Source organism: Muntiacus reevesi, chromosome 1, assembly GCF_963930625.1.
Source record: "Muntiacus reevesi chromosome 1, mMunRee1.1, whole genome shotgun sequence".
Lineage (NCBI taxonomy): Eukaryota > Metazoa > Chordata > Mammalia > Artiodactyla > Cervidae > Muntiacus > Muntiacus reevesi.
In genome coordinates, this window is record NC_089249.1 from 49,361,821 (window position 1) to 49,375,921 (window position 14,101).

Sequence of the window (14,101 nt, forward strand, 5' to 3'; positions counted from 1 at the left end):
CCCCCCCACCATACACACACCCTGCAAGCCTCTTCAGAATTCCTATCCAGCATGACATACCTTCTTGAAAAACGTTAAACCCCTATGCTGAGCAAGCACTCAGATATCGTTTTCATCAAACACACTCAAACAATTGCTATTCTTATTCTTTTAAAAAGCTTTCAAGCGCTCTAGTGGTAGCAGTTTAGTCAATAAGTCGTATCCCACTCTTCTGCGACCCCATGGACTGTATGTAGCCTGCCAGGCTTCTCTGTCCATGGGATTGCCTAGGCAAGAATACTGGAGTGAGTAGCCATTTCCTTCTCCAGGGGATCTTCCCGACCCAGGGATTGAATCTGGCAGGCAGATTCTTTACCAGCTGAGCCACTAGGGAAGCCCTTCAAGCTCTGTAAGTTGATACTAGGTGGCAAAGTTGAATGGTATGCGTTTGAAAGTCAAAGCTTATTTTCCCAAAAGCCAAGTAAATAACCCTCAGATGCCTATCCTTCTCATCCACAGCCATTCCTGACCCATCAGTGTCAGTAATTACAGATTTATGAGGTCATTGGAAGCTTGGAGGTTCACTGGCAGAAGCAGCAGGTGTGGCAACAATTCTCACCTCAACGTTTTAGATGGATTTGAACTTCATTCCAGGCCTTGATGGTACATCTGCTCTGCCTGTGTTCAAGGGTCCCTCTCCCAGGCTGTTGGAGAAGGGTGGGCCCAGAGGACAAGTCCTCCTTAGGGCCTTTATTTTGGGAAGTTCCTTAAGAACTTCATCACCTCTCAGTCAAGTGTTAATACCTCCCATGGGGTCACTCGCTTCCTCTTTCATTCCTTCCTTCCCAAAAGAGATGTTTCAATTTTTCCTTTCCAAAGCAGACATTTCAGCTTATTTTTCTGGTCATGGTAACCTTCCTAAAATAAAGGCCCTCGGGAGAACTCGGGAGGACCCCTTGGGAGGTATTGATTCTTGATTGAGAAGTGATGAACTTCTTTTTTTAAGTGTATTTTATTGAACTACAGTTGATTTACAATGTTGTATCGGTGTCTGGTGTACAAAAAAGTGATTCAGTTATACCTACATGTACATATATTTGTTTATACATATACCTGCATTTGTTCATCTCAAACTCCCCATCCATCCCTCCCCCAAGCTGCCTCCACCTTGGCAACCACAGGTCTGTTCTCTGTGTCTATGAGTCTGTTCCTGTTTCGTAAACAAGTCCATCTGTGTCATATGTGAGATTCCACACAGAAGTGATATCATGTGATATTTGTCTTTGTCTGATTTGCTTCACTTAGTATGATAATCTCTAGGTCCATCCATGTTGCTACAAACGGCATTATTTCATTCTTTTTATGACTGAGTAGTATTCCATTGTACATATATCTACCACATTTTCTTTATCCATTCATCTGTTGATGGGCATTTAAGTTGCTCCCATGTCTTGGCTAAAGTAAACAGTGTTGCTGTGAACATAGGGCTCATGTGTCTTTTCAAAGTAAAGTTTTCTCCAGATACAGACCCAGGAGTGGTATTGCTAGATCATATGGCAATTTTATTTTTAGTTTTTTGAGGAACTTCCATACTGCTCTCCATAATGGCTGCACCAATTTACGTCCCCACTAACAGTGTAGGGGGTTCCTTTTTCTCCAGAATTTATTATTTGTAGACTTTTGCATGATGGCTTTTCTGACCAGTGTGAGGTGGTACTTCATCATAGTTTTGAGATGTGAAGCTCTTGACGTGACCTGACAGCCTGTCTCACAGGACTCTCAGAGCATCAGATGTGATGCTGGGTGTGGACGCAGATTGTAGGTTGGGAAGAGCCAGACAGAAGCTAGCTGTGTCCTGCCCAGCATGTCCTTAGCTCCTTGAAGAGCAGGACTGTCTTTTTTCATTCTTAGGCTTCCCTAAAGACTTCCTACGAAGCATTGGCTGTAAGATAGGCTTCCTATAAACACTTATGTGCAGATTGAGTGGATGCTTTAGGGGAAAAGAAAATCTGATTGGATATTAGGAAACGCGCTTTAACTGTCAGCAGAACAACACACAGTGTGATGTTTTCAGGAAGGCCATCCCTCCTGGAGGCTTAGACATTGATCCCCCTGACTCCAGGAATTGGATGAGCGAGATGATGGGGAAACCACTGCTGAAATGATATACCATGAAGAGGTATAGGTAGGGAGCACAGACCTTCCTCTGCAGACAGGGGCTTCACAGTCCCACAAAGCAAAGAAAACCCTGACCCACCCTGAGACCACCTCCCCACAAGGGAAGGGGCCAGGGAGGTTTGCCTTCCAACCAGTCTGGGACTGGAGCCAATGCCCACATCCTCCTCCCAAGACACCTGCCCTGCGTCCCACCATGCCTTGGCGTGGGCTGGGACACCCCTCCCCGCCCACCCTGTGAGCCTCCCTCAAGCCTCTCTTGCCCTCAAGTCCTTCTTGACCACTGCGTCCACCCAGAGGTCTGTCCCTCCTCCGGATGCCCTGGTAAGCCCCACCCATCCTGGCCATCCAGTCCCTCTCAGGAGTCAACTTGTAGGGAACAAATGTCTTCTCCGCTCAATCACATTGCATCGTCAGCCGGCTTCACAGTGCTAGCCACCATCACGTGCTCCTGAATGACTTGCACTTCAATCCCAAAGCTGTTTCTTCAGTTCGCTGAGGCATGGGGTTCTCTGTATGAACCATTCTGTGACTGTTCCTAGAGAAGGCTGTCTGACACACAGCATCGGTGGTGGTGGTTTAGCCGCTCAGTCGTATCCGACTCTTTGTGACCTCATGGACTGTAGCCCACCAGGCTCCTCTGTCCATGGATTTCCCAGGCAAGAATACTGGAGTGGGTTGACCTTTCCTCCTCCAGGGGGTCTTCCTGACCCAGGGATGGAATGCAGGTCTCCTGCATTGGCAGGAGGATTCTTTACCAGCTGAGCCACCAGGGAAGCCCCATATATAGCACTGAACTGTCCTAAATCTTCTCTCTAACCCAGGGCGCCAGCACCCTGTGTCTTAGAGACACATCTTGGGTCCAGATGAGGAGCTCTGTGCACCTCTGCTCCTGGTCCTTCCTCTCCTGCCCTCGTGACTACAGCCCCAACCCGCGGTGGGCTCAGGACACACAGCTTCAAACTCTACCGCTCCCGGTATAAGCTACACGTTATTTAAACTGTCTGCACCGGCCTCCTCATCTACACAGAGGAGGTAAGAGTTCCTCCCCCAGAGAGTTACTATGAAGAATAAATGAGTTACATATAAAGTGCTTAGTAAGCTCTCTCTAAGTGCCACCTGTAACCAGGATTATTATGGCGCCAGCACCCTGGGGAAATGAAGACACTGTCCCTGCTCTCCTGTTCATCTGCTGTGTGACTCCAGACATAAACTCCAAGAGCTCCCTTTCTTCATGTATAAAATTAAAATACTGTTAATGTCTGGTGTGTCTACCTCACAGGGTGGCCGTGAGATCAGATGAGCAAATACACGTGAAAAACACTTTTATAAACTATGAAAACATGTACACGTGCAGAATAATAAACACCAGCTTTCTGTGCCTGCATCTGTGTGACCTCACACCCCATGATGCCTTGTGTAATAGTTCCTGACTCTTCTCTGCCTCCTGCGTTAGCTGAGGGCTCCTGGGGCAGGCATCACACCTCTCTCCTCTCCGATCACAGGACACATCCAGTCCCAGGAGCCAGGCCCCCCAAGGACTAACTGTGGGGACCCCTGGCCTGCACCTGTGCTCCGGGGACCCTCCTGGGCGCTGCTCCCTAGGGGTGGCCGGCAGACGTCCCGTCTTTATGAGCTCTCTGAATTCAACTCCACTCTGCCAGGGAGACCACTATACTGGTGGAGTTGCCCTGGGCAGTCCACATCAGGGAAACCAAGCGATTGAACGTCAGCATTTCATAAAGGAGCAGTGACTTTGGGTCTTTCTCCTTCCTTCCCAAGGCAGCAACTTTGGCTTTGGGCGCCTCAACCTCCAGCTCCCAAATATTCACGAGGATGGAGTCTTGGAGGATGCCATGGCTTGATGCTGACCTGGGTTATTTCTGCATCCCTCTAGACACCCACCTAGCATTGTGCATAGAGAACGTTCTGGATGCACAGCTCCTGATTGGAATTCAAAAGACTAGTTTGGGAGAGAAGCAAAATGAGTGGACTTGATGGGAGATTAATTGCACAGGCGTCTGTGGACTGCACGGCTGAAGCTGGAGTTTTTCATAACTGCTGGCTGCCTTCACATTTCCTGGTGGAAGTGGGACAGGTCAGCAGACAGCCCAGAGTCGTAGATAACTTTTGCCCACACATCATTCACTTTTGGGAGCGTTGGCTTGAAATTGAGGGGTGTGTGTGTTTATGTGTGTGTGTGTGTCTGGAACCGACGTGCCTTCCGTGAGCCTCAGAGATCCCTGTATTCTCTTCAAATGGGCTGATTACAACACAGAGGATGTGGACGGCGGAGTTTTTCCTGTTTGATGTCACACTGCTACCCTTTAAAAGTCCGAGGGGAAAAAAGGAGGGAATGCAGCTGAGAAGCCTCACGCCAGAAACCAGCAAGGAAGAGGAGAAAGAGGCCGGCAGAGTCAGGGAGGCAGGGTCGGGTTTCAGACTCAGCGCCGATCACTCAGAGAGCTGCGATGCTGGGGGCCCGCCTGGGGCTCTGGGTCTGCACCCTGAGCTGTGCCGTCCAAGCCTATTCCAATAGCTCCCCGCTGCTGGGCTCCAGCTGGGGCGGCCTCACCCACCTGTACACGGCCACGGCCAGGAACAGCTACCACCTGCAGATCCACGGGGACGGCCACGTGGACGGCTCCCCGCAGCAGACCGTCTACAGTAAGTGGGGGCTCCACCCACGCCAGGAAGGAGGGGGGACTACTCTGAGCATCTACCTGCAGGGACTTGGGGAGGCCTTAGCTGGACCAAAAGGCTAATGCACCCTCCTAGATCCTTGTCCAGTGTGTGTGTGTGTGTGTGTGTGTGTGTGTGTGTGTGTGTGTGTGTTCGCACGCATCTACCTGTGTATGTTTAGACCTCGGGAGAATATTCTGTCACCTCCCCAATTAGTGTTTATTGGTTTCTCCCAACAGGAATAATTTCCATCTTAACTAAAATCTGTCTTCCCACAAAGAGCAACCTCTTCCCCTTTGCCCTGTCTAAAGAGTCATAAAAATGTACAAATGATAGACAAGGAGGCTGGGAGGAAGAGAAGCCAGACCAGTCAGTAGACGCTGAGTTATGCTCATGAACTTTGGACTGGGTTAGCCTTGGAAGTTGTAAAGAGGATTCTTGTACCAGACCAAGGCTTGGGATAGATGAATCCAGGGGCTCTTTCCAACTCAGGGCTTCTAGTATTCTGGCCTTGTAAAAGTTCTCAGGAAGAATGTATCAAAGACTAGACTAGACAGTATTCACTGTCTTGATGAGTCTGACCCACTGAATCCACACACCCATCCATGCACTCATCTATCCAACAACCTTATTGCAGGCTTCAGTGGTACCCAGGCTGCTATGAGCCAGTGAGTCTTCTCTGTGGAGCTGAAAGGTCTACCTAGTAGCAAACTGAGCTGCTTGAAAACTCACCTAAAACATAAGACCATCAGAATGTTTTCAAAGATCAAGTTTGTGGAAAATTAGACCACAGTCTACAATAGAAAACCAACTAACTAGCTGTGCTTCAGATGTCCCCAGAAGGGAAAACGGGGTGGGAAGAGGATGGATGTTTAAAAAGACATGGTCTTCTTTTTTAAGAGAACTAGTAAAAATTACTCTAAGGATACAGAAAAATGCCAACTGATTCACAATTCAATCAGAGGCATGAAAGAGTACTCACAATCTGTCTAATTTAAAAAAATGTAGGAATGACTTGCCCTTTATTGCTGCACGGAATGATTCAGTAATTTTGCAATGGCCTTGCTATATGCAAGACTTTCATTCTGCTAAGAATCAAAGGGCCTTAAACCTAGTAGCAAGACAGATGAACATGCAAAGCAGAAAGTTCAGATCTCCTCAAGTTCTCAGCAGATGGTGACGGGAGATAGGAAGAAGGTCTCCTCAAATACCAAACAGTTTCCAGAACTCAGGGGAATATGGTAGGATTCAGGCGTCAACATCTTGGAAGCCAAGATTGAGCCACATGGCAAAAATCTGAACTAAATCGGGATACAGTTGTTGCCGCCAACGGAGCGCGTGTTTTATTCAATGGATACTTAGCAGCATCTGCAATGTGTCTGACATTCCTCAAAGCTAAGGTGACTTCAAAAGAAGACCCAGTCCTTCAAGCACCTCCAGGCTTCCAACCCTTCATGTCTTCCCGCTGTGAAGAGACTATTCGGAAACATGTTTTGCACCTCTTGTGGAAGGTCACCTCCCTTCAAGATGAGAGATGATTTTCAATGCAGGATAGTAGATTATGGTACATCACTGTGATTCCCCTAGATGGAAAGGGCTGCAGACAATTAAGAGACTGCTTCTAAAGCTTATCTTCCTTTGATGAAAGGAAGCCCCCAAAGATGCATCCTGGTGGGGATAGGGGGAGGGCTGTGTTGCCAGAAGGGGGCGGGGCTTAGCCTACTGAGTTTGCAGAATGAATCAGAGAACTTCCCCTCTTGTAGCCACTGACCTCAGGCCCCAAAAAGGCACAGAGCGCTAGTTGGAATGAATTAAAATGACTGAGAGGAAGCAAAGTGAGATGAACTGATTTCAGATTTTTTTTTTTTTTTTTACAGAAATGTGCTTTCGTTTTTTTATATATAGACCCTAGCTAAGCCTGTGTCTCTGGCAATTAAGAAACCTAGGGATGGAGTCAGGGGTGGGAGGGAGATACTTCTCCTAGTTTGTATAACCTTTTATATTATTCAGATCAGTTATTATGAGCATTATATACATATAGATAAAGAAATAGATTAGAGAGAGAGATAGGTAGACTAAGATAAAAAGTTACCTAAAACACTGAAACAAGTAACTAGGTGGCAAGTAACAGGCTGAAGAAGAATTTGTAATGACCTCCCCAATGAACGCAAAGCAATTCTGGAATTTTTGTAAAACCAATGATGGTTTTACATTGATGGAAAGATGTGGGGTGTATTTTCCCTCCTAATTAATTATGCATTTTCCGTAAAACGCAGTTCACTTGATTATTGTGCTTTACTAAATTCTTTTTTTTAACTTTTATAAGTGAGGAATTTCGATTAGTCGTTGAGTGTTCAGCCCATCTTTGGTTTGTTGATCATCATTAATTATCTGCCTACAAGATGTTAGGCCCTCAGGACTCACAGCTGTTAACAGGGAACCTCTCTGAAGCCTGTATCTCCTCCTGACTATAAACAACGTCACCCTCTTGAACCCCATGAGCCCCACTTTGTGGCAAGAGGAGCAACGAGATGCAGTCAATATTTCTCTCTAGATCCTAAATTTTTTACTTCCTTCACCTTCCCCAGTGTGACTTTCTTTACTTGAAGTTGAACCATCCTTGGGCTTTTTAATCTTTCAAAATAATATCTTCCTTTTGGGGACCCCAAAGCTGTTTTGGAGAAGGAAATGGCAACCCACCCCTGTATTCTTGCCTGGAGAATCCCATGGACAGAGGAACCTGGCAGTCTACACCCCATGGGGTGACAAGGAGTCGGACACGACTGAGCAACCAACACACAACACAAAGCTGTTTACACCCATCATCTTATTTATCACTTACTGGCCATGAGACGAGAATAGGGCAGAAATTTTTCTACTTTTACTGCAGAGGTTGAGGCAAAATGGTCATAGTAACAATCACTGATATTTAGAAAGTGTGTTTATAATGGATAAAAATATTATCTTCTTACATCCCGAAGTCGACCAAATGGGGTGAATGATTGTGCTCCAAATGAGAAAACAGAGATTCAAGAACACAGATAACTGGCTTGGGGTCACATATGGTAAGTGACCCAAGGAACACCTGTACCGGGTCCCACACTTCTGGGGTCGGGTACACAGACATGGCATCATGGAAGGAAATTCCTTCACACCTGCCGGGCTCCAATAGATGTGGCCCCAGCAGTCAGGGGTTGGTTGATGCCTTCTTCCTGCCTCATTCTGCCCGTGGATCTGTGCAGACCTGCCTTGGGCCCCTGCATCGGGGAGGGAAAGTGGTTCTTGCCTTTGCTGGACTTTTGCACCGGCTCACGTGGATTTGGTTCGAGCCTGCGCACCCTCACAGCAGTGGATCCCTGTCCTTCTGCAGGCTGCCTTCTGTCCGCAGTGGCCCTGCACACTACACACACCACCCAGAGGGATGCAGGCATCCGCCGGTGACAGCCGAAGTGATGGCTTGTTGTCAAGGGCAGGCCAGCCACCCTCCATGGAACCTTCCATCTGCTAAACATTTTCAAGGCACTTTTACAGCATCATCCCTTTTGATCTTGCCATATCACTGGGTAGTAGGCAGCACAGCTGTGAGACGAGAGCGATGACTTGCTGAGGCTACAACATTCGTAAGAGGTGTAACAGGGAACAGAATCTTAGTGTCTGGGTTCCAGGTTGCTGGCTCAGAACCTCTCCCCTGCCCTGCTCCAGGGTACCACGACCTGGAAGCCTTATTAGCCACGGCCTGGATTTTGGCCCTTGATTGCATCTTTTGAGGCTTGTCATGACTTTAGTTGGAGATGAGCTCCTGGGCCATGGGCAGAGGATGCCAGGGTCATGGACCAGAGTTTGAATATTGCCATAGGTTCCTCATCCTTTAAATTGGGAGGTTGCTACTTCCAACATTAATTGTGGTGACATTAATAACATAGCAGCTGGGGTTTTTTAAAATTCTTTTTTATTTCTTTATTTTTAGTGCCCAAGGCATGTGGGATCTTAGTTCTCCAACCAGGGATTGAACCTGGACCTCCCTGAAATGGAAACTTAGGGTCTTAACCACTGGACCACTAGGGAAGTCCTATAGCAGCTGTTTCGAGAACTTAAAATATATCAAGTACTCAGAGTACAACAGTTATGAAGTGTAATTTTTTTTTCCAGCGAGACTAAAAAATCATCAGGCTAGAAACAGTTTCTTGTTCTTTATGTTTCAGGTCTTCCCTCGACAGTAACTGTAGATCTGAGACACCCCGACAGACCCACTATGGAGGATTTGATATCCTCTGCACCTCCCATTACCCACCCCATTTCCAGAAGCTTCTGTCAAGGCCAATCCTTAGCCACACTTGGAAGTCAATGACCGCTCCCCTTGGGCCTCTTTCTGGGCTCACTCTCAGCTTCACGGCCTCTGCCTGTCATCATTCTGACTGCTCTGAGCTCACCTAGGGTCTGAGTACTGCCTGCCGCTGTCCTTGGAGGGTTCTGCATGGAGCCCGCATGGGGTAGATCTGGGGTGTTACTCACCCACGAGGCGCCACCACGTACTGGGCATACATGCCGGGCGTTCACAGCTCTCCAGGCTACCTTTCTAGAAGACCCCTGCCTGAACTACCTCCCTGGGAACTCTGAGGCCAAATGTGACGTGTGGGGAACAATTCTCTCTGGTCAGCTAAGGGAAGAGACCCTGAGACTTAAAAAATGATTCTAGCAGAAAATGTCAGGTAATTAAACAGCCTTTGCGGAGGAAGTCTTGCTCAATTATCACTCGCATCACACTTTTTATGGTCTAACTGTACCCTTGCTACAAAACAGACACTTTATAGACTTTATTTAACTAGTCACTGGTACTTCTTAAAACTGCAAGTCTCCACGGGGATGGGCAAGGGAGCAGGGGGGTCCCACGCAAAGCTGCTGTCACTTACTCAGGGTGTAAGAAGTATGAATGGCTGTCACGCTTTTGTCCAGGGCTAAAGGGTTATTCCAGAGAAGGCAATGGCACCCCACTCCAGTACTCTTGCCTGGAAAATCCCAAGGGCGGAGGAGTCTGGTAGGCTCCAGTCCATGGGGTCGCAAAGAGTCGGACCTGACTGAGTGACTTCACTTTCACTTTTCACTTTCATGCATTGGAGAAGGAAATGGCAACACACTCCAGTGTTCTTGCCTGGAGAATCCCAGGGACGGGGGAGCCTGGTGGGCTGCCGTCTATGGGGTCGCACGGAGTCGGACACGACTGAAGTGACTTAGCAACAACAGCAGGGGGTTATTCATTTATTATTTTTGGCTGTGCTGGGTCTTCACTGCCACGTGTGACTTTCTCTAGTTGCAGTGAGTGGGGGCTGCTTTTCGTTGCAGTTTGAGGGCTTCTCATTGCAGTGGCATCTCTTGCTGAGGAATACGGGCTCTAGAGCGTGCAGGCTTCAGTAGTTGTGGTGCCCAGGCTTAGTTACCCTGCGGCATGTGGAATCTCCCACACCAGGGATCAAACCCAAGTCCCGTGCATTGGCAGGTAGATTCCCAACCACTGGACCACCAGGACCAAGGAAGCCCCAGGGTTAGGTTTTGAGAGAAGCTGCCCCTGGGGGAGGCGGACACCAGCAACTGAGAAAAGGAAAAGAATAATGGTGAAGAAGCAAGAGTAATTCCCTGCATCCATTAAACATGGACAGATAAACCACCTGCTTCTCCGCCCTAGGGAGGCATAAATGTATTAACACAGGTGATGAGGTCCATGCTCAGATAGAGGTGAGGTATTGTTTGGAGGGCCTGAGAAGAAAGAACAGTCCATGCAGATGAGGGAGATTAGGAAAGTCTCCATAAAATGGTGACATATGAGCCTGGCCTTGGAGCATGAGTGACCTGGATACACAGAAAGGAGAGGAGAAGACTCACTCAAATACAGTTTTTGACACAGAAAGAGTGCCACGACTGCTGCATCACTGACTCCGCACAGCTATCTCGGTGGAGGATCAAGCTCCAAGTACAATCTGGATTCCTGAAAGACATCTGGGCATAGAATTCATAATCACAAAAGCTGGGGAGAATGTGCCCACCATGGCAAACACTAAGCAGTATGAGCCAAGGTCTTCCCTGGTCCAAAGGTCAAGATTCTGCACTTCCAATGCAGGGGAGGGGCCGAGCAAAGGGGCAACAGAGTCTAGGGAGAGAGAAACGTGTTGGCACAGGTAGAATGCTGGGAGCTTGGGGTGCTCCCTACAGGCAGGGGGAGAGACAGGAGGCAAGGTGGAGGAGGGGAGGGGCGTGGGAAAGTGGAAGTCAGAAGAAAGAGGCTGAACAAGGACATCTGTGAGGAGAGTTCTGTGAAGTCATCACCCTGCCTGCTTCAGATCAATCAAGGCAGACTTCTTGGAGGTGGGGACCACACGTGAAGCCCGGTTTGGACCTGAATGGTTTTCTCCACAGGCGCCCTGATGATCAGATCGGAGGATGCGGGCTTCGTAGTGATAACAGGTGTGATGAGCAGGCGGTACCTCTGCATGGACTTCACAGGCAACATTTTTGGATCCGTGAGTTTCTTTTTGTGCTGGGTTACTACTTGCAAATGCTTATCTCACAGCTCTGGCAAAACGTAGAACCTTTAAAGATTTCCACTTGCAGTGTATCTTGGTGATGTTTCCACTGAGAACTTTGACCCATCTAAGTATCAGATGCTCTGGTTTATACAACTGGGGTCTGAACCCAGGATGTCCAGCTCTAGGGTTCCTGGGCTCTCAGCTTCTAATCTGACCTGCCCCACTTTGTCCCCATTTCTATATGTGGCACAGCACCTTGCCTGCAGCCCAGGTCCTCAAATCACATCCACTGATATTGTAAAGTCCATTAGAAAGAAAGGGCGAGAAGCCACTGGCATCTCATGATGTTGTTCCTTGATGTCTGTGACCTTGGGCAAGTCCCCTATATCTGTCAACTTCAGTTTCCTCACCTGGAAGAAGTCAAGCGTGGGGATGTCGACCATATGCCCTGTGGGCTTCCCCCAGTTCAAGGTCTGTAGGGAATTCTCTCTGTCCCAGCTGTGACAGCTGGTCTGCGCTGAGAGCAAGGGCTTCCGAACTACAGGGCAGCAGGGCGGTCCAAACATCAGGCCTTAGAACTGGAGCAGGAAGGCGGAGCTCCGGAGCTCCTCCCACCAGAAATTCCAAGACAGCAATTACTTTCTGTTTTACTTGCTGTATCCCAGCACCCGCCACAGAATCTGACCCAGAGCAGACAAATATCTGTTGAACAAATATAGACAAATAGATATGAAAATACCTGTTGACCGCATACAGGCACATAGAGAGTCCTCCTCTTTAAAATACTGACTTCCTGGACTCTGGGGCTTCCCTGGTAGCTCAATCAGTAAAGAATCTGCCTACAATGAAGGAGACCTGGGTTCAAACCCTGGGTGGGGAAGATTCCCTGGAGAAGGAAATGGCAACCCATTCCAGTATTCTTGCCTGGATAATCCCTGGACAGAGGAGACTGGCGGGTTACAGTCCATGGTGTCACAAAGAGTCGGACAGGACCGACTGCCTGACACTTTCTTTCCTGGACTTTGAGGATTAAACGGCATACTCTGCAAAGATCCCAGGGGGCACTGGGCAAAACCCAGCCGGTGAGTGGCTGAGTGAGGGCTTGCCTAGGTCATCTGGTGATGAAGTTTATGTCCTGAATTCCCACGTTCTGTCTCTGCTGGGAGCATCCTCACTTATGTGGAGCCCCACAAACCTCAGCCCACTTTTGTCCAGGTGAGAAGGCTGACCCAAGTCGCCGCTGAGTCCAAAAAGCGTTAAAGGGGCAGAGACAGGGCAGGACGAGGCCGCATGGAAGTCGGCCTCCCTCCAGAAAGCTGGTTCTGTACAGCGTGGCTCCAGGCAGCCACGCACCGCCAGTGAGTCCCCAGGCTGGCCGAGAGGAACTGCGCTGGGGGCCGGGCAGCTTGGAAATGAGTGGAAATCCCTTTCGCCCAGCAGGGCACTAAGGGATTTTAAAGGCACGGCCCTAGCAGAGTGGGCGGGAGGGATGGGGTCCCCGGGGTGCGGCTGGTCGCGTCCAGTCCCCGTGGGCTCCGGGCTCACCCCAGTCGCCCCGCCCCGCTTGCAGCATCACTTCAGCCCGGAGAGCTGCCGGTTCCGGCAGCGGACGCTGGAGAATGGCTACGACGTGTACCACTCGCCGCAGCACCGCTTCCTCGTCAGCCTGGGCCGGGCCAAGCGCGCCTTCCTGCCGGGCGCCAACCCGCCCCCGTACGCGCAGTTCCTGTCGCGCAGGAACGAGATCCCGCTGCCGCACTTCGCCGCCACCGCGCGGCCCCGGCGCCACACGCGCAGCGCGCACGACGGCGGGGACCCGCTCAGCGTGCTCAAGCCGCGCGCCCGCGCCACGCCCGTGCCCGCCGCCTGCTCCCAGGAGCTGCCCAGCGCCGAGGACGCCGGCCCCGCCGCCAGCGACCCGCTCGGGGTGCTCCGCGGACACCGGCTGGACGTGCGCGCCGGCTCCGCAGGCGCCGAGCGCTGCCGGCCCTTCCCTGGCTTCGCCTAGGGCGCCGACTTGGGAAAGCCACATCGTCTCCTGGGGGACAGGCTGCCCTGCCACCCCCAGCAGAGGAGGTGGAGTGGGATGGCAGTTCGCTCCCCGGGAGGTCCGGCACCCGCCGCCCCAGGGGGAATCGCCCTTTGAGGCCTGCGGGATGGAACTCCTGACCTTCCTCATCCCACCTCTCCACGCGCCCCTGGGAGAGAAGGGGTCCCCGCCCACTCTCCTCTTCCCTCTCCTGTCCTCTCCATCAGTCCAGTTGTTAAGAACAAAGGCTTAGAGACTTCCCTAGTGGTCCAGTGGTTAAAATTCAGCCATGCCAATGCAGGGCACGTGGGTTCAATCCCTGGTGGAGGAACTGAGATCCCACATACCTTGCAGGCCAAAAAAAAAAAAAAAGAAAGCAACAAAGGTTTAGGAAGTTGATACCCCCAACACCCGCACCCCTCGCCCACAGAGTTGAAGGGGAGAGCCCAAGCCAGCAGCTTCTCCACTAGCCCCCACCTTTGTGTCATCTGCCCGGACCCTGCTTGATCTTGACCTGGGAGGACATTAACAGATCAACTGGGCAATCCTACTCACAAACATTCTTAAGCATCTCTGGAGAAGCCTGTCCACAAGATTGGTGGTAGGCTGCTCAAAACAGCCAGAATGACTGCTCAGAGACGGGAGACAGGGGATCAAGGTGCAAACATCCCCTCCCTACTGGGCTGTCCCCCTGCCCTGCTCTCTCCCTCTCTGCGGC

The 14,101-nt window shown here is 50.1% G+C and overlaps 1 protein-coding gene across 1 annotated transcript; it reads left to right on the plus strand.

Annotated features, from left to right (window-relative positions):
* Positions 1-4,556: 4,556 nt before the first annotated feature.
* Positions 4,557-13,362, plus strand: FGF23 (fibroblast growth factor 23). The gene is made up of 3 exons (XM_065936647.1): positions 4,557-4,821; positions 11,245-11,348; positions 12,925-13,362. The coding sequence occupies exons 1-3, from the start codon at positions 4,626-4,628 to the stop codon at positions 13,360-13,362; spliced, it is 738 nt and encodes a 245-aa protein (XP_065792719.1). The 5' UTR covers positions 4,557-4,625.
* The last annotated feature ends 739 nt before the right edge of the window (positions 13,363-14,101 follow it).